Genomic DNA, 19419 nt, shown 5'->3' with positions numbered 1-19419 from the left:
GACTTTGGGGATTTGGGATTTTGGGATTTTGGGGATTTGGGGATCTGGGATTTCAGGGATTCTGGGGATTTGGGGCTTAGGGATTTTGGGGATTCGGGATTTTGGGATTTCAGGGATTTGGGATTTTGGGGATTTGGGATTCTGGGGATTTTGTGATTTCAGGGATTTGGGATTTTGGGCATCTGGGATTTTGGAGATTTGGGATTTCGGGGATTTTGAGATTTGGGGACTCTGGGATTTGGGGATTCAGGATTTTTGGGATTTGGGATTTTGGAATTTCAGGGATTTGGGATTTTGGGCATCTGGGATTCTGGGGATTTTGGGATTTCAGGGATCTGGGATTCTGGGGATTGGGGATTTCAGGGATTTGGGGTTTGGGGGATTTGGGATTTTAGGGATTTGGGGTTTTGGGGATCTGGCATTTTGGGGATTTGGGGATTGGGGATTTAGGGATTTCAGGGATTTTAGGATTTCAGGGATTTGAGATTTCAGGGATTTGCGATTCTGGGGATCTGGGATTTTGGGGTTCAGGATTTTTGGGATTTCAAGGATTTGGGATTTTGGGCTGACCTTGTTCTGGAGCTGGTAGAGGGAGCCCAGGAGCTGCAGGGAGCTCAGGGTCTGCTCGGGGCTGCGCACCTCAGGAATTCCAGGATTCTCCAGCAGCTGCTCCCACAGGGAAAAGGCTTCATCCAGGGGCTGGCACAGAGCTGGGGACAATCCCAAAAATCAACAAAGCTGTTCCCAAAGTGGGATCACCCTGGAAAAGTCATTCCCACCCTGCCAGGGGCTCGTGATTCCCAAAAAATCTCATCACTGGTTCTGGAAAGGCTCTTCCTGATCTGCCAGGATCCCAAAAATTCCATTCCCACCCCTCTAGGATCCAAAAAAACCCTTACTGATCTTCCAGGATCCCAAAAAAGCTCTTCCCAATCTACCATATTCCCAAAAATTCCCCTTCCCACCCCTCCAGGACCCCAAAATCCCCATTCCCATCCCTCCAGGACCCCAAAATCCCCATTCCCATCCCTCCAATGACCCCAAAATCCCCTTCCAACCCCCCAAGACCCCCAAAATCCCATTCCCACTCCTCCAGTGACCCCAAAATCCCCTTCCCACCCCTCCAGGACCCCCAGTGACCCCCAAATTCCCTTTCCCACCCCTCCAGGATCCCAAAATCCCCTCCCCATCCCTCCAGGACCCCAAAATCCCCATTACCATCCTCCAGAATCCCCAAATCGCCATTCCCACCCCTGCAGGCCCCCAAATGATCCCCAAAATTCCCCTTCCCACTCCTCCAGGATCCCAAAATTTCCCTCCCCACCCCTCCAGGACCCCCAAAATCCCATTCCCACCCCTCCAGGATCCCCAGTGATCCCAAAATCCCATTCCCACCCCTCCAGTGACCCCAAAAATTCTCCTCCCCATCCTTCCAGGACCCCAAAATCCTCTCCCCGCCCCTCCAGGACCCCAAAATTTCCCTCCCCATCCTTCCAGGACCCCAAATCCCCATTCCCACCCCTCCAGGATCCCCAAAATTCCCCTCCCCATCCTTCCAATACTCCAAAATCCTCATTCCAACCCCCCCAATGACCCCAAATCCCCCTTCCCACCCTTCCAGGACCCCAAAATCCTCATTCCCACCCCTCCAGGACCCCCAGTGATCCCCAAAATTCCCCTTCCCACCCCTCCAGTGACCCCCAAATCCCCATTCCCACCCCTCCAGGACCCCCAAATTCCCCTTCCCATCCCTCCAGGACCCCCAAAATCCTCCTCTCACCTCTCCAGGGCCCCCAAAATCCCATTCCAACCCCTCCCAGGACCCCCAAATCCCCCTCTCCATCCTTCCAGGACCCCAAAACTCCCCTTCCAACCACTTCAAGATCCCAAAATCCCCCTCCCCATCCTTCCAAGACCCCAAAACTCCCCTTCCAACCACTTCAAGATCCCAAAATCCCTCTCCCCATCCTTCCAGGACCCCAAAATCCTCATTCCCACCCCTCCAGGATCCCAAATGATCCCAAAAATCCCATTCCCACCCCTCCAGGACCCCCAAAAATCCCATTCCAACCCCCCCCAATGACCCCAAAATCCTCATTCCCACCCCTCCAGTGACCCCAAATCCCCATTCCAACCCCCCCAATGACCCCAAAATCCCCATTCCCACCCCTCCAGAACCCCCAAATTCCCCCTCCCACCCCTCCAGGACCCCCAAAAATCCCCATTCCAACCCCTCCAGGACCCCCAAATCCCCCTCCCCATCCTTCCAGGACCCCAAAACTCCCCTTCCAACCACTTCAAGATCCCAAAATCCCCCTCCCCATCCTTCCAGGACCCCAAAATCCTCATTCCCACCCCTCCAGGATCCCCAATGGTCCCAAAAATCCCATTCCCACCCCTCCAGGACCCCCAAAAATCCCATTCCAACCCCTCCAGTACCCCAAATCCCCATTCCCATCCCTCCAGGACCCCCCAGTGATCCCCAAAATCTCCTTCCCACTCCCCCAGTGACTCCAAATCCCCATTCCCATCCCTCCAGTGACCCAAAAAATCCCATTCCAACCCCTCCAAGACCCCCAATGATCCCCAAAATCCCATTTCAACCCCCCCAATGACCCCAAAATCTCATTCCCACCCCTCCAGTGACCCCAAACTCCCCTTCCCATCCCTCCAGGACCCCCAGTGGTCCCAAAATTCTCCTTCCCACTTCTCCATGACCCCAAAAATCCCATTCCAACCCCTCCAGTGACCCCAAATCCCCCTTCCCACCCCTGCAGGACCCCAAAATCCCATTCCCACCCCTCCAGGACCCCCAAAATCCTCATTCCCACCCCCCCCCAATGACCCCAAATCCTCATTCCCACCCCCCCAGGACCCCTCCATCCCCTCCCCCGGGGTTCTCTCACCGCAGTCCGAGCCCAGGCTGGCCCGGATCCCCTCCCCGGGCTGGGGCCGCTCCCCCTCGGGCTCGGACCCCGCCCCCGGCCCCGCCTCGGGGGGCTCCGACAGCTCCGGGTGCCGCCCCCGGCGCTCCCGGGCCACGCTCTGGAACGGGGAACGGGGAGAGGGGGTGGGAATGCACAGAATCCCAAAAAAACAAACGGGGGAATGGCTGGATTGACCAAAATCCCAAAAAACAAACGGGGAGAGGGGATGGGAATGGTTGGATTGACCAAAATCCCAAAAAAACAAACGTGGGAAGGAGTGGATTCCCAAAATCCCAAAGGTGGGAATGGCAGGATTGACCAAAATCCCAAAATCCCAAAGGTGGGAATGGCAGGATTGTCCAAAATCCCAAAATTCCCAAAAATCCCAAACAGGGAGAGGGGCTGGGAATGGCTGGATTCACAAAATCCCAAAAAAAAACAAATGGGGAGAGGGGATGGGAATGCACAAAATCCCAAAAAAACGAACGTGGGAATGGCAGGATTGACCAAAATCCCAAAATTCCCAAAAATCCCAAACGGGGAAAGGGGCTGGGAATGCCCAAAATCCCAAAAAAACAAACGGGGAGAGGGGGTGGGAATGCACAAAATCCCAAAAAAACAAACGGGGGAATGGTTGGATTGACCAAAATCCCAAAAAAACAAACGTGGGAAGGGGATGGGAATGCCCAAAATCCCAAAAAAACAAATGGAGAAAGGGGCTGGGAATGGCTGGATTGACCGAAATCCCAAAAAAACAAACGGGGAAAGGGGATGGGAATGCCCAAAATCCCAAAAAAACAAACGGGGAGAGGGGATGGGAATGGCTGGATTGACCAAAATCCCAAAAAAACAAACGGGGAGAGGGATGGGGATGGTTGGATTCACAAAAATCCCAAAAAAACAAACGTGGGAAGGGGTGGATTCCCAAAATCCCAAACGTGGGATTGGCAGGATTGACCAAAATCCCAAAATCCCAAAGGTGAGAATGGCTGGATTGTCCAAAATCCCAAAAAAACAAACGGGGAGAGGGGGTGGGAATGCACAAAATCCCAAAAAAACAAACGGGGAAAGGGGTGGGAATGCCCAAAATCCCAAAAAAACAAACGGGGAGAGGGGATGGGGATGGCTGGATTGACCAAAATCCAAAAATTCCCAAAAATCCCAAACGGGAAAAGGGGATGGGAATGCCCAAAATCCCAAAAAAACAAACGTGGGAAGGGGATGGGAATGCACAAAATCCCAAAAAAACAAACGGGGAGAGGGGCTGGGAATGGCAGGATCATCAAAATCCCAAAAATCCCCAAAATCCCAAAGGTGGGAATGGCTGGATTGTCCAAAATCCCAAAAAAACAAACGTGGGAATGGCTGGATAGCCCAAAAATCCCAAACGTAGGAAGGGGTTTGGGAATGGCAGGATTGCCCAGAATCCCAAAAAAACAAACGTGGGAACGGGTTGGGAACTCCAGGATTCCCCAAAATCCCAAAAATCCTGGGAAAAATCACCCTGGGAAGGGTTTGGAGCAGCCAAGGATCACCAGAATTCCCTAAAATCCAGGGAAAATCACCCTGGGAAGGATTTGGGAGATCCTGGGATCACCAGGATTCCCCAAAATCCCAGGAAAATCACCCTGGGAAGAGTTTGGGACACACAGGGAACTCCAGAATTCCTCAAAATCCCAAAAATCCTGGGAAAAATCACCCTGGGAAGGGTTTGGGAGATCTTGGGATCACCAGGATTCCCTAAAATCCCAGGAAAATCACCCTGGGAAAGGTTTGGGACACTCAGGGAACTCCAGGATTCCCCAAAATCCCAAAAATCCTGGGAAAAAAACACTCTGGGATGGGTTTGGGGCACCAAAGGAACTCCAGGATTCCCCAAAATCCCAGAAAAATCACTCCTGGGAAATATGAGTGTCCCAAAATCCCAGGAAAATCACCCTGGGAAGCGTTTGGGACACTCAGGGAACCCCAGGATTTCCCCAAAATCCCAAAAACCCTGGGAAAAATCACCCTGGGAAGGGTTTGGGAGATCCTGGGATTGCCAGGATTCCCCAAAATCCCAGGAAAATCACCCTGGGAAGGGTTTGGGGCACCAAAAGAACTCCAGGATTCCTCAAAATCCCAAAAATCCTGGGAAAAATCACCCTGGGAAGGGTTTGGGGCACGCAGGGAACTCCAGGATTTCCCCACAATCCCAGGAAAATCACCCTGGGAAGGGTTTGGGGCAGCCAAGGATCACCAGAATTCCCCAAAATCCAGGGAAAATCATCCCAGGGAAGGGTTTGGGACACGCAGGGAACTCCAGAATTCCTCAAAATCCCAAAAATCCTGGGAAAAATCACCCTGGGAAGGGTTTGGGAGATCCTGGGATCACCAGGATTCCCCAAAATCTCAGGAAAATCACCCTGGGAAGGGTTTGGGGCAGCCAAGGATCACCAGGATTCCCAAAATCTCAGGAAAATCATCCCAGGGAAGGATTTGGGAGATCCTGGATCACCAGAATTCCCCAAAATCCAGGGAAAATCACCCTGGGAAGGGTTTGGGACACACAGGGAACTCCAGAATTCCTCAAAATCCCAAAAATCCTGGGAAAAATCACCCTGGGAAGGGTTTGAGGCATGCAGGGAACTCCAGAATTCCTCAAAATCCCAAAAATCCTGGGAAAAATCACCCTGGGAAGGGTTTGGGAGATCCTGGGATCACCAGGATTCCCCAAAATCCCAGGAAAATCACCCTGGGAAGGGTTTGGGACACCCAGGGAACCCCAGGATTTCCCCCAAACCCCCCAAATCCCAGGAAAATCCCTGACCTTTTCCACCAGGGCCTCGAGGGTGCAGATGTGCAGCCAGAGCAGGGCCTGGGCGCGCTCGTCCAGGAGCCGAGCCTGGATTTGGGAATTCTGGGCTTGGGAATTGTGGGACAGCGACTCCAGCAGCACCAGGGACTCCTGGATGGCATCCAGGGCAGAGCTGTGGGGACAGGGAGCCCAAAATCCTGGGGATTGAGCCCAAAATCCTGGAGATTGAGCCCAAAATCCTGGGAACTGAGCCCAAAATCCTGGAGATTGAGCCCAAAATCCTGGGGATTCAGCCCAAAATTCTGGGGATTCAGCCCAAAATCCTGGGGATTCAGCCCAAAATCCTGTGCCCAAAATCCTGGAGATTGAGCCCAAAATCCTGGGGATTGAGCCCAAAATTCTGGGGATTGAGCCCAAAATCCTGAGCCCAAAATCCTGGGGATTCAGCCCAAAATTCTGGGGATTGGAGCCCAAAATCCTGGGAACTGAGCCCAAAATCCTGGGAATACAGCCCAAAATCCTGAGCCCAAAATCCTGGGAAATTGAGCCCAAAATCCTGGGGATGGGATGGAGGGATTTGGGATTGGGGGATTTGGGATTGAGGGATTTGGGATAAGGGGATTTGGGATAAGGGGATTGGGGGATTTGGGATGGGGGAGAATGGGATCAAGGACTTTGGAGAAAGGGGATGGGATGGGATGGAATAGGGGATTTGGGATAGGGAGCCTTAGAAGCAGGGGAATGGGATGAGGGACTGGGATGGAGGGGTGGGATTAGGATGGGATGGGATGGAGGAACGGGATCAGGATTGATGAGGGATGGATCAGGATTGGAATCAGGACTGGGATGGGATGAGGATGGAGGAATGGGATCAGGACTGGGATGGGATGGAGAATTTTCATCAGGATTGGGATGGAGGAATAGGATCAAGAATGGGATCAAGGAATGGGATCAGGACTGGAATCAGCATTGGGATGGGATGGAGGATTCGGATAAGATGCGATCAGGACTGGGGTGGAGGATTGGGATGAGGGATCAGGATTGGGACGGGATGGGGGGATTGGGGTCAGGATTGGAATCAGGATTGGGATGGGATGGAGAATTCAGATAGGATGGGATGGGGTCAGGACTGGAATCAGCATTGAGATGGGATGAAGGATTGGGATAGGATGGGATCAGGACTGGGATCAGGATGGGGAAATGGAATCTGAACTGGAATGGAATGGGATCAGAACTGGGATGGAGAACTGGGATGGGATCAGGATGGGATGGAGGATTGGGATGGGATGGGATCAGCAATGGGATGGGATGAGCAATGGGATGGGATCTGCACTGGGATCAGCACTGGGATGGGATCAGATGGGATGGGATCAGCAATGGGATGGGATCAGCAATGGGATGGGATCAGCAATGGGATGGGATCAGCAATGGGATGGGATCAGCAAAGGGATCAGGGATGGGATGGGATCTGCACTGGGATGGGATCAGGGCTAGGATGGGATCTGCACTGGGATGGGATCAGCACTGGGATCAGAGCTGGGATGGGATCAGCAATGGGATCAGAGCTGGGATGGGATCAGCAATGGGATGGGATCAGCAATGGGATGGGATGGAGGATTGGGATCAGATGGGATCAGCAATGGGATGGGATGGGATCAGATGGGATCAGCAATGGGATGGGATGGGATCAGATGGGATCAGCAATGGGATGGGATGGGATCAGACGGGATGAGCACTCACCAGTCAGTGTGGGGGCTGAAGCTGTGGCTGCAGAGCAGCTGGGCCAGCTCCAGCAGCGCCACCGCCCTGGCCAGGCTCCGGCCGGGCTCCCCCAATCCTGGAGTTTCCCCCAATCCTGGAGTTTCCCCCATTCCTGGGGTCTCCCCCATTCCTGGGCTCTCCCCCATTCCCAGGGTGTCCCCCAGTTCCAGCAGGTCACACAGGACGCTGTAGCGCTCCGAGGCCGTGGGGCCCCGCAGGGATTTGTAGGCCTGCAGCTCTGCCAGCAGCAGGGCCACCAGGGCGTCCCCAGGCAGGGATTGGGACTGGGATTGGGATTCCAGAGCGTCCCGCAGGGTCCTGGGGAGAGGGGTTGGGGTCAGAGAAACGGGGTCTGGATGGGGGTGTGGGATGGGAGGGAGCTCAGATCGCTGTCCTGGGAGGCTCCTGATTCCCCCATCCCAGATTCCATCCCACTGATCCCATCCCACTGATCCCATCCCAATCCCATCCCATCCCACTGATCCCACCCCATTCCCCATATCCCATTGATCCCATCCCAATCCCACCCCATTCCCCCTTTCCCACCCCATCCCAATCTCCCCATCCCAGTTCCAACCCTCTATTCCAATTTCCCCTCACAATCCCCTCATCCCATTCCCCCATCCCAATCCCAGACCCAACCTCCCTTCCCGCTCTCTCATCCCAATCCCAAATTTCCAAATTCCCCAATCCCAGATACCCAACTTCCCCAATTCCCCAATCTCCCAATACCCAAATTCCCCAGTCCCCAAATTCCCCAAACCCAAATCCCCCAATCCCCAATTCCCCCAATCCCCAATACCCAAATTCCCCGTTCACCAATCCCAAATTCCCCAATTCCCAAATACCCCAATTCCCCAATCCCCAAATTCCCTAAACCCAAATCCCCCAATCCCAAATACCCAAATTCCCCAATCCCCAATCTCCCAATTCCCCAAATTCCCAAAATCCCCCAATCCCAAATCCCCCAAATTCCCCAATCCCAAATTCCCCAATACCCCAAATCCCAAATCCCCAAATTCCCCAATCCCAAATCCCCAATCCCCCAATCCCAAATCCCCCAATCTCCAAATCCCCCAATCCCTATTTCCCCAATCCCCAATCCCAAATCCCCCAGTTCCCCAATCCCAAATCCCCAAATCCCCCAATTCCCAATCCCAATCCCTCACCTCAGCCTCAGCTCCTCCTCTCCCTGTTTTGCCGCCTCCACCTTGATCCGGGCCCAGAGCGCCACGGGCTCGGCCACCAGGGAGCCCAGGCTGGGCTGGGAGGGTGGCCCTGCCACCTGGGGACAGTGGGAACGTGTCACCAACCCCTGGGAACGTGTCCCCAACCCCTGGGAACAATGGGAATGTGGTCCTGGCACCTGGGGACATTGGGAATGTGTCCCCAACCCCTGGGAATGTGTCCCCAACCCCTGGGGACATTGGGAATGTGTCCCCAACCCCTGGGAATGTGTCCCCAACCCCTGGGGACATTGGGAATGTGTGTCCCCAACCCCTGGGAATGTGTCCCCAACCCCTGGGGACATTGGGAATGTGTGTCCCCAATCCCTGGGAATGTGTCCCCAACCCCTGGGGACAGTGGGAATGTGTCCCCAACCCCTGGGGACATTGGGAACATGTCCCCAACCCCTGGGAACAATGGGAATGTGGTCCTGGCACCTGGAGACATTGGGAGTGTGTCCCCAACCTCTGGGAATGTGTCCCCAGTCCCTGGGAGTGTGGTACTGGTACCTGGGGACATTGGGAATGTGTCCCCAACCCCTGAGAACATTGGGAATGTGTCCCCAACCCCTGGGAATGTGTCCCCAACCCCTGGGAATGTGTCCCCAATCCCTGGGGACAGTGGGAATGTGTCCCCAGTCCCTGGGAGTGTGTCCCCAACACCTGGGGACAGTGGGAATGTGTCCCCAGTCCCTGGGAATGTGTCCCCAACCCCTGGGGACAGTGGGAATGTGTCCCCAACTCCTGGGGACATTGGGAATGTGTCCCCAACCCCTGGGAACATGTCCCCAACCCCTGGGAACGTGTCCCCAACCCCTGGGGACAGTGGGAATGTGTCCCCAACTCCTGGGGACATTGGGAATGTGTCCCCAACCCCTGGGAACATGTCCCCAACCCCTGGGAACGTGTCCCCAACCCCTGGGGACAGTGGGAATGTGTCCCCAACCCCTGGGGATAGTGGGAGTGTGTCCCCAACGCCTGGGGACATTGGGAACGTGTCCCCAACCCCTGGGAGTGTGGCCCTGGTACCTGGGGACAGTGGGAATGTGTCCCCAACCCCTGGGGACATTGGGAATGTGTCCCCAAACCCTGGGAATGTGTCCCCAACCCCTGGGAGTGTGGCCCTGGCAGCTGGGGACATTGGGAATGTGTCCCCAACCCCTGGGGACAGTGGGAATTTGTCCCCAGTCCCTGGGAGTGTGGCACTGGTAGCTGAGGACATTGAGAATGTGTCCCCACACCTGGCAGGGTGTCCCCTGTCCCCAGCAGTGTGTCCCTGTCCCCAGCAGTGTCCCCACACCTGGCAGTGTATCCCCCAGCCCCCAGCAGTGTCCCCACACCTGGCAGGGTGTCCCCACACCTGGCAGTGTGTCCCCTGTCCCCAGCAGTGTCCCCACACCTGGCAGGGTGTCCCCAGCCCCCAGCAGTGTCCCCACACCTGGCAGGGTGTCCCCACACCTGGCAGTGTGTCCCCTGTCCCCAGCAGTGTCCCCACACCTGGCAGGGTGTCCCCAGCCCCCAGCAGTGTCCCCACACCTGGCAGTGTATCCCCCAGCCCCCAGCAGTGTCCCCATACCTGGCAGGGTGTCCCCAGCCCCCAGCAGTGTCCCCACACCTGGCAGTGTATCCCCCAGCCCCCAGCAGTGTCCCCACACCTGGCAGTGTGTCCCCAGCCCCCAGCAGTGTCCCCTGTCCCCAGCAGTGTCCCCAGCAGTGTCCCCACACCTGGCAGTGTGTCCCCAGCCCCCAGCAGTGTCCCCACACCTGGCAGTGTGTCCCCAGCCCCCAGCAGTGTCCCCTGTCCCCAGCAGTGTCCCCACACCTGGCAGGGTGTCCCTGTCCCCAGCCGTGTCCCCAGCAGTGTCCCCACACCTGGCAGGGTGTCCCCAGCCCCCAGCAGTGTCCCCAGCAGTGTCCCCACACCTGGCAGTGTGTTCCCTGTCCCCAGCAGTGTCCCCAGCCCCCAGCAGTGTCCCCACACCTGGCAGGGTGTCCCTGTCCCCAGCAGTGTGTCCCCTGTCCCCAGCAGTGTCCCCAGCAGTGTCCCCACACCTGGCAGGGTGTCCCTGTCCCCAGCAGTGTCCCCTGTCCCCAGCAGTGTCCCCAGCAGTGTCCCCACACCTGGCAGTGTGTCCCCAGCCCCCAGCAGTGTCCCCACACCTGGCAGTGTATCCCCCAGCCCCCAGCAGTGTCCCCACACCTGGCAGTGTGTCCCCAGCAGTGTCCCCTGTCCCCAGCAGGGTGTCCCCAGGGCCAGCAGCCACTGTGCCACGGCGTCCATGGCGCGGCCGTGCCGGCCCCGGCAGCGCCAGCTCTCCACCTGCAGCCGGAAACACCTGTGGAGCTGGGGGGGTGGGCAAACCAGTGTCACCAGTATGGCCAGGGACCAATCCCAGTGTCACCAGTATGGCCAGGGACCAAACCAGTGTCACCAGTATGGCCAGGGACCAATCCCAGTACAGCCAGGGACCAAACCAGTGTCACCAGTACGGCCAGGGGGCAAACCAGTGTCACCAGTATGGCCAGGGACCAAACCAGTGTCACCAGTATGGCCAGGGACCAATCCCAGTATGGCCAGTATGGCCAGGGACCAAACCAGTGTCACCAGTATGGCCAGGGACCAAACCAGTGTCACCAGTATGGCCAGGGGGCAAACCAGTGTCACCAGTATGGCCAGGGACCAATCCCAGTATGGCCAGTATGGCCAGGGGGCAATCCCAGTATGGCCAGGGGTCAAACCAGTGTCACCAGTATGGCCAGGGGTCAAACCAGTGTGACCAGTATGGCCAGGGGGCAATCCCAGTATGGCCAGGGGTCAAACCAGTGTGACCAGTATGGCCAGGGGGCAATCCCAGTATGGCCAGGGGTCAAACCAGTGTGACCAGTATGGCCAGGGGGCAATCCCAGTATGGCCAGGGGTCAAACCAGTGTGACCAGTATGGCACGGGTCAATCCCAGTGAGCCCAGTATGGCCAGGGACCCATCCCAGCGTGCCCAGGATGGCCAGGGATCCCAGTGTGCCCTGTACCCCCAGTACCCCATCCCAGTGTCCCCAGGACCCCCAGCATCCCCAGTATCCCACCCCAGTGTCCCCAGTACCCCATCCCAGTGTCCCCAGCACCCCCAGTACCCCATCCCAGTGCCCCCAGCACCCCCAGTACCCCCAGTATCCCCAGTGTCCCCAGTACCCCACCCCAGTGTCCCCAGCACCCCCAGTATCCCATCCCAGTGTCCCCCAGTACCCCACCCCAGTACCCCCAGCACCCCATCCCAGTGTCCCCAGTACCCCCAGCATCCCCTCCCAGTGCCCCCAGTACTCCCAGCACCCCCATCCCAGTGTCCCCAGTACCCCCAGTATCCCACCCCAGTATCCCCAGCGTCCCCAGTACCCCCTCCCAGTGCCCCCAGTACCCCCAGCATCCCCAGTACCCCCATCCCAGTGTCCCCAGTGTCCCCAGTACCCCCAGTACCCCCATCCCAGTATCCCCATTGTCCCCAGTACCCCCCCCAGTGTCCCCACCACCCCACCCCAGTGCCCCCAGTACCCCACCCCAGTGCCCCCAGTACACCCAGTACCCCACCCCAGTACCCCCAGCACCCCCAGTTCCCCCAGTACCCTCTCGGGGGTCACTCCAGGCCGGCCGTAGCCGTGTCCGGCCAGCACCGCCCGGCACAGGGGCTCGCACACGGCTCCGGCCGCTTCCGGAAGGTTCCGGCTCTGGAAGGCCTGGCCCAGGCGGAAGGCAGCTGCAGCTGTGACCAGAGTGACCCAAGGGACAGGGAGTGACCAAGGGACAGGGAGTGACCAAAGGGACAGGGAGTGACCAAAGGGACAGGGAGTGACCAAGGCGACAGGGAGTGACCAAAGGGACAGGGAGTGACCAAGGGGACAGGGAGTGACCCCCAGGACACGGAGTGACCAAAGGGACAGGGAGTGACCAAAGGGACAGGGAGGGGACACTGCAGTGACCGCTCCTCATCCAGGACAGGGAGTGACCCTCTGGACACCGGGGTGGAGACAGGGAGTGACCCCCTGGACACAGAGTGACCCCCAGGACACCAGGGTGGGGACAGGGAGTGACCCCCTGGACACAGAGTGACCCCCAGGACACCAGGGTGGGGACAGGGAGTGACCCTCAGGACACAGAGTGACCAGGACACCGGGGTGGGGACAGGGAGCCCTGGGGTGGCACTGACCACTGAGGATGGGGACAGGGGGTGGCACTGACCACTGGGGACAGGGAGCCCTGGGGGGGCACTGACCATTGGGGACACTGACCACTGGGGTGGCACTGACCACTGGGGACACAGAGCCCCCATGGTGGCACTGACCACTGGGGATGGGGACAAGGGGTGGCACTGGGGTCACTGGGGATGGGGACAGGGGTGGCACTGACCACTGGGGACACAGAGGTGGCACTGACCACTGGGGATGGGGACAGGGGGTGGCACTGACCACCGGGGACACAGGGGATGGGGACAGGGGGTGGGGACAGGGGTGGCACTGACCACTGGGGATGGGGACAGGGGGTGGCACTGACCACTGGGGACACAGGGGGTGGGGACAGGGGGTGGGGACAGGGGTGGCACTGACCACTGGGGATGGGGACAGGGGGTGGCACTGACCACTGGGGACACAGGGGGTGGCACTGACCACTGTGGTCACTGGAGATGGGGACAGGGGGTGGCACTGGGGACACAGGGAGTGGCACTGACCGGTGACATCGAGGAATTTGCCCCCCTCAGCCTCGGGCAGCCCCTCCAGCCCCTCCAGCATCCAGGTGACGCTCCGGACACAGCTCGTGGTCACCTGCGCCAGCTCCGGCCACTCCGAGGGCTGTGGGGACACCAGAGCCTCAGGGGACACCCCAGGACCCTCCTGCCCCAAATTCCAACCCCACATCCAACGGGAGAAGCTTCCAGAACCCCCTCAGGGCACCTCAACCCCAAAATTCCAGCCCCAGATCCCACGGGAGAGGCTCCCAGAGTGACTCCAACCCCAAATTCCAACCCCAAATCCCATGGGAAAGGCTCCCAGAGTGGCACCAACCCCAAAATTCCAGCCCCAAATCCCACAGGAGAGGCTCCAACCCCAAATTCCAGCCCCAAATCCCACAGGAGAGGCTCCAACCCCAAATTCCAACTCCAAATCCCACAGGAGAGACTCCAACCCCAAATTCCAACCCCACATCCAACGGGAGAAGCTTCCAGAACCCCCTCAGGGTACCTCAACCCCAAAATTCCAACCCCAAATCCCACAGGAGAGGCTCCCAGAGTAGTTCCAACCCCAAAATTCCAGCCTGAAATCCCACAGGAGTGGTTCCAACCCCAAATCCCACAGGGGAGGCTCCAACCCCCTGAGGGACCCGGATCCGTCCCCTGGGGTACCTGGCAATGTTGGAATATCTCGTGGATGGCGTTGGAGAAGAGCTGCAGGCTGTGGAACAGCAGCTGCTTCACCATCAGCTGCTCCTTGGTGGAGTCAGGGGGGACCTGGGGGTGGGAAAAGTGGGATTTGGGAATGCTGGGGTGGAGAAAATGGGATTTGGGAATGCTGGAGCTGGGATTGGGGTCAGGGAATGGGAAAAATGGGATTTGGGAATGCTGGGGTGGAGCTGGGAATGGGGAAAATGGGATTTGGGAATTCAGAAGATCCAGGAGCTGCTTGGGATGGATGTGGAAAGGGGAAAAGTGGGATTTGGGATCCAGGAAGGAAAAAAAGTGGGATTTGGGGTCCAGGAAGGGCAAGAAAGAAGGAAAGTGGGATGTAGGAGGCCAGGAGCTCCAGGAGCTGCTGCTGGGATGGAGAAATGCAGAATTTGGGGTCCAGGAAAGGAGAAGAGTGGGATTTGGGGTCCAGAAAAAAAGAAAAGCGGGATTTGGGGTCCAGGAAGGGCAGGAAAGAAGAAAAGCAGGATTTGGAGTCCAGGTGCTGCTGCTGGGATGGAGAAAAGTGGGATTTGGGGTCCAGGAAAGACAAAAATGGGGCTTTGGGGTCCAGGAAAGAAGAAAAGTGGGATTTAATGTGCAGGAGCTGCTGCTGGGATGGAGAAAAAATGGGATTTGGGGTCCAAGAGCTGCTGCTGGCATGGAGAAGAGTGAGATTTGGGACTCCCCAAACTCCAGGGGGGCTGCTGCTGGGATGGAGAAAAGCGGGATTTGGGGTCCAGGAAAGAAGAAAAGTGGGATTTGGGGTCAAGAAAGAAGAAAAGTGGGATTTGGGGTCCAGGGAAGAAGAAAAGTGGGATTTAATGTGCAGGAGCTGCTGCTGGAATGAAGAAGAGTAGGATTTGGGGTCCAGGAAAGAAGTGGGATTTGGGGTCCATGAGATGCTGCTGGGATGGAGAAGAGTGGGATTTGGGGTCCAGGAAAGGGAAAAAAATGGGATTTGGGATCCAGGAAGAAAGAAAAGTAGAATTTGGGGTCTAAGAAAGAAGAAAAGTGGGATTTGGGGTGCAGGAGCTGCTGCAGGGATGGAGAAGATGGGATCTGGGACTCCCCAAACTCCAAGAACTGCTGCTAGGATGGAGAAAAGTGGGATTTGGGGTCCAAGAAAGAAGAAAAATGGGATTTGGGGTCCATGAGATGCTGCTGGGATGGAGAAGAGTGGGATTTGGGGTCCAGGAAAGGGAAAAAAATGGGATTTGGGATCCAGGAAGAAAGAAAAGTAGAATTTGGGGTCTAAGAAAGAAGAAAAGTGGAATTTGGGATCCAGGAAAGAAGAAAAGTGGGATTTGGGATCCAGGAAGGTAAAAAAGTGGGATTTGGGGTCCATGAGATGCTGCTGGGATGGAGAAGATGGGATTTGGGGTCCAGGAAAGGGGAAAACTGGGATTTAATGTGCAGGAGCTGCTGCTGGGATGGAGCAGATGGGATCTGGGACTCCCCAAACTCCTCCTGCTCCTCACCTGTGCCAGCAGCCGCCGCAGCGCCCGCCCGTGGCCCTGGCAGAACCCACAAACACCAGGGAGCTCCTGGAAGCCGAGGGGCAGCTCCTGGCTCCTCCTGAGCACCTCCCCGAGCTGGGCCAGCACGAACTGGGAACATTCCAGCAGCACCCGCAGGATCCTTCCGGAACATTCCGCCCGCAGCGCCGCTCCCGCCCGGCACAGCGCCGGCCCCACGCCCTGAACTCCGGCCCCACCTTTGGCCACCGCCCTGCTCAGCTGGATCCCGGCCTCCAGCACCTCCAGAGGAGCTCCCAGAGAATTCCCAGCTCCTGAAAACCTTCTGGAATCTTCTAGGGCGTCCAGAGCGTCGCGGTGGCGCCGCGCTTTGCAAAGGTGGCGGCAGCGCTCCAGGGTGAGCTCCAGGTGGCACAGGGAGTGCTGCAGGTGGGGAGCTTCACCCTGCAGCGTGTCCAGCAGCAATTCCCTGAGCTGCCTGGCCAGGAAAAGCGGGCATGGAGCTCTCTGAGCCTCGTAGAGAGCGGCAGCGGCCGCGGCGTGCTGGGCGGTGTGCGAGGTGAAAAAAGGAGGTTGGAAAGATTCGCGGGATTCTCCATCCTGGCATTCCAGCAGCAGCAGGAACTGCAGGGCGCGCATCCTGGCGGTCAGCACCGCCCTGCCCTCCTCCCGAGGCCGCTCAGGCCCGGCCAGAGAGGGTGCAGCCCTCCAGAGGACGCTGAAGGCGCCGCGGGTGACGGCGGCCCAGTCGCCGCGGCGGGGGCAGCGCCGCAGCCGCGCCCGCAGCAGCTCGGCCGCGCTCCAGGCGTGCGGGCCCAGCCAGCCCGCGGCGTTGCGCAGCACGTGGAACAGGATTTTCTCCAGGTACAGGTGAGGGGGGTCGGGGACCAGGCTCAGGTAGGTGTGGGTGGCCTCCTGGGCCAGGGTGAGGAGCTGGCAGCCCTGGGCTAGCAGCCCGCCGGGCAGGGCCAGCTGCTCCACGCAGGTGCGCAGGGCGCGGTCGCAGTGCTGGACGCGGCGGGAGGGCGGCGAGGAGCGGCTCCGGAGGCTCTCCTGGGGAAACAGGGGGCTGGGGTCAGAGCTGAGACCCTCAAGAGGGACTTGGGGTCAGAGCTGAGACCTTTGAGGAGCATTTCTGGGGAAAAGAGGGATTTGGGGTCAGAGCTGAGACACTTCGGGGGATTTTCCTGGGAACAGAGAGATTTGGGATGAGAGTTGAGACCTTTGAGAGGGATTTGGGGTGACAGCTGAGACCCTTTGAGAGGTATTTCCTGGGAAAATAGGGATTTGGGGTGAGAGCTGAGATCCTTGAGGGGCATTTCCTGGGAAAAGGGGGATTAGGGTCAGAGCTGAGACACTTGAGGGGCATTTCCTGGGGAAAAGAGGGGTTTGGGGTCAGAGGTGAGACCCTTGAGAGGCAATTGGGGTCAGGGCAGAGTCCCTTGAGGGGCATTTCCTGGGGAAACAGGGGTTTGGGGTCAGAGCTGAGACCTTGAGAGGGGTTTGGGGTCAGAGCTGAGATCCTTGGGGGGAAATTGGGGTCAGGGCATAGGCCCTTGAGGTGCATTTCCTGGGAAAAGAGGGATTTGGGGTCAGAACTGAGACCCTTGAGGGGCATTTCCTGGGGAAACAGGGGTTTGGGGTCAGAGCTGAGACCCTTGAGAGGCGTTTTCTGGGGAAAGAGGGATTTGGGTTTAGAAATGAGACCTTTGAGAGGGATTTGGGGTCAGGGTAGAGCTCCTGGAGGGGCTTTTCCTGGGGAAAGAGGGATTTGGGGTCAGAGCTGAGATCCTTGAGAGGCATTTTCTGGGAAAAGAGGGATCAGAGCCCAGCCCAGAACCCCCAAAAAGAGGGATCACAGCCCAGAACCCCCCACAGGAGGGGTCCCAGCCCAGCCTCTCCCTGCCTCACCCGAATCTTCTCCAGGCGCTCCTCGATGCCGGCCCAGCCGTCCGTGCTTCCCTCCTTTCCATCCTTCTCGTCCTTCCCGGCCATCCCGGGGGCTTCTCCTGAGGGGCTTCCAGGTGATGCGGGGCTGGGGAGGAGCAAGGCGAGGTGTGGGACCCCCAGAACCCCCCAAATCCCCAAACCCTGCAGATTCCCAAACCCCAGCCCCGCTTCTTTGCCCTCTTAGCACCCCCAGCCCCAATTCCTGACACCCCAGCCCCACTGGGGGGTCTCCACCCCCTTTCCTTCCCCCCATCTAAGTCCCCATCCCCACTCCCCAGTCCTCTTTAGGGGTCAAATCACCCCCTGTCCCCCCGACCCCATTTCCTGACCCCCAGCCCCATTTCCAGCCTCGCCCCCATTCCCTGCCCCTCAGAGAGGCCTAGTCCCCCCCCACCCCCTCAGCCCTCCTGCGGCCTTCACCCCGCTCCCCTCACCCTCCCCCTGCCTCTCCCCGGCTCCCTGAGGGGGTCTCAGCCCCCCAAATTCCCTCCCGGGACCCCCAAATCCCCTCGGGCCGCGCCCCCCCCCCTCACGCTGTGCTGCTGCTCCACCACCCTCCGCCAGAGGGCGGGGCCCGCCGCGCGCCCGTTCAAACCTCGGCCGCAGCCAATCAGCGTGCGGCACCGCCTACAGCGTCCAATCAGCGTGCGGAACAGCTACGGTGTCCAATCAGCGTGCGGATCCGCCCCGTGACGTCAAATCAGCGCGCGGCACCGCCCCGCGCGGGGCTTCACGGGAGTTGTAGTCCGCGCGCTCGGTGGCGCTCGGTGTTTGTGCGCCTGCGCGGGGCGGGGCGGGGTTAATTATGGTAATTATGGGCGGGGTCAGAGGGGAGGGGGCGTGGTCGGGATTTTGGCGGGGCGGGGGGAGGGACCCACGTGTCGCTGTCCGTGTGTCACCGTCCGTGTGTCCCTGTCCGTGTGTCAGTGTCCGTGTGTCACCGTCCGTGCGTCCCTGTCCGTGTGCCACTGTCCGTGTGCCACTGTCCCCGTGTCCCCTGAGTGCACGAGGAGCAGGGCAGTGTCGCACAGCCACTGTCCCCGTGTCCCCCTGTCCTCGTGTGTGTCCCCGTGTCCTCCTGTCCTTCTGTCCCCATGTCCTCCCGTGTCCCCCTGAACTCGTGTCCCCGTGCAGTGTCCCTCTGTCACCGTGTCCCCGTGTCCCTCTGTCCCCCCGTGTCCCCATGCAGTGTCCCTCTGTCCCCATGTCCCCCCGTGTCCTCATGTCCCCATGTAGCGTCCCCTCGTCCCCCTGTCCCTTGCCCCCTGTATCCCTGTGTCCCCATGTCTCTCTGTCCCCTCTGTCCCCTCTGTTCCCCCTGTCCCCCTGTCCCGGTGTCCCCCTGATCCTCTGTCCCCGTGTCCCCACGTCCCCATGCAGTGTCCCCCTGTCCCCCTGTCCCTGTGTCCCCCTGTCCCGCTGTCCGGTGTCCCCCTGTCCCTCCCCCTGCAGTACCCGCGGCTGCCACCAGGGGGAGCCGGAGGCCGCGGGAGGCGCTTTTGGGGCTCCCTGAAAACAAATCCCGGACAAAAATTAAGGAATAAAAATCACTTATTGTTTATTTATTTATTTATTTATTTATTTATTTATTTGTTTGTTTGTTTGTTTATAACCCTGAAAATCCCCGGGAACGCCCCCAGCGCCGGGCACTCCGGGATCCGCGTTAATTAATCCACATTCATTAATCCACTTTTATTAATCCACTTTTATTAATCCACATTCATTAATTCACATTCATTACTCCACATTCATTAATCCACATTAATCAATCCACATTCATTAATCCACATTATTAATCCACATTAACTAATCCACATTCATTAGTATGAATTTATTAATCCACATTCATTAAT

At 58.1% G+C, this 19419-nt stretch overlaps 1 protein-coding gene across 1 annotated transcript in view; it reads right to left on the bottom strand.

The window, feature by feature from the left end:
• Nucleotides 1–17672, bottom strand: part of ESPL1 (extra spindle pole bodies like 1, separase) — a 68055-nt gene extending 50383 nt beyond the window's left edge. Inside the window, exons 1-11 of the mRNA XM_033083096.1 lie at nucleotides 17528–17672; nucleotides 15620–16669; nucleotides 14100–14204; nucleotides 13428–13548; nucleotides 12328–12464; nucleotides 10953–11055; nucleotides 8655–8745; nucleotides 7465–7803; nucleotides 5737–5896; nucleotides 2907–3045; nucleotides 571–710 (exon numbers count right to left, since the gene is read on the bottom strand). Coding sequence (XP_032938987.1) covers nucleotides 571–710; nucleotides 2907–3045; nucleotides 5737–5896; nucleotides 7465–7803; nucleotides 8655–8745; nucleotides 10953–11055; nucleotides 12328–12464; nucleotides 13428–13548; nucleotides 14100–14204; nucleotides 15620–16669; nucleotides 17528–17611 — 2469 coding nt within the window. The 5' untranslated portion in view covers nucleotides 17612–17672. The remainder of the gene's footprint in view (nucleotides 1–570; nucleotides 711–2906; nucleotides 3046–5736; nucleotides 5897–7464; nucleotides 7804–8654; nucleotides 8746–10952; nucleotides 11056–12327; nucleotides 12465–13427; nucleotides 13549–14099; nucleotides 14205–15619; nucleotides 16670–17527) is intronic.
• Between the last annotated feature and the right edge of the window lie 1747 nt (nucleotides 17673–19419).

This window comes from Catharus ustulatus, chromosome 31, assembly GCF_009819885.2.
Source record: "Catharus ustulatus isolate bCatUst1 chromosome 31, bCatUst1.pri.v2, whole genome shotgun sequence".
NCBI classification, from domain to species: domain Eukaryota; kingdom Metazoa; phylum Chordata; class Aves; order Passeriformes; family Turdidae; genus Catharus; species Catharus ustulatus.
Note: the sequence above shows the minus strand (reverse complement) of the source record. Positions and strands in the feature narration are given on the sequence as shown.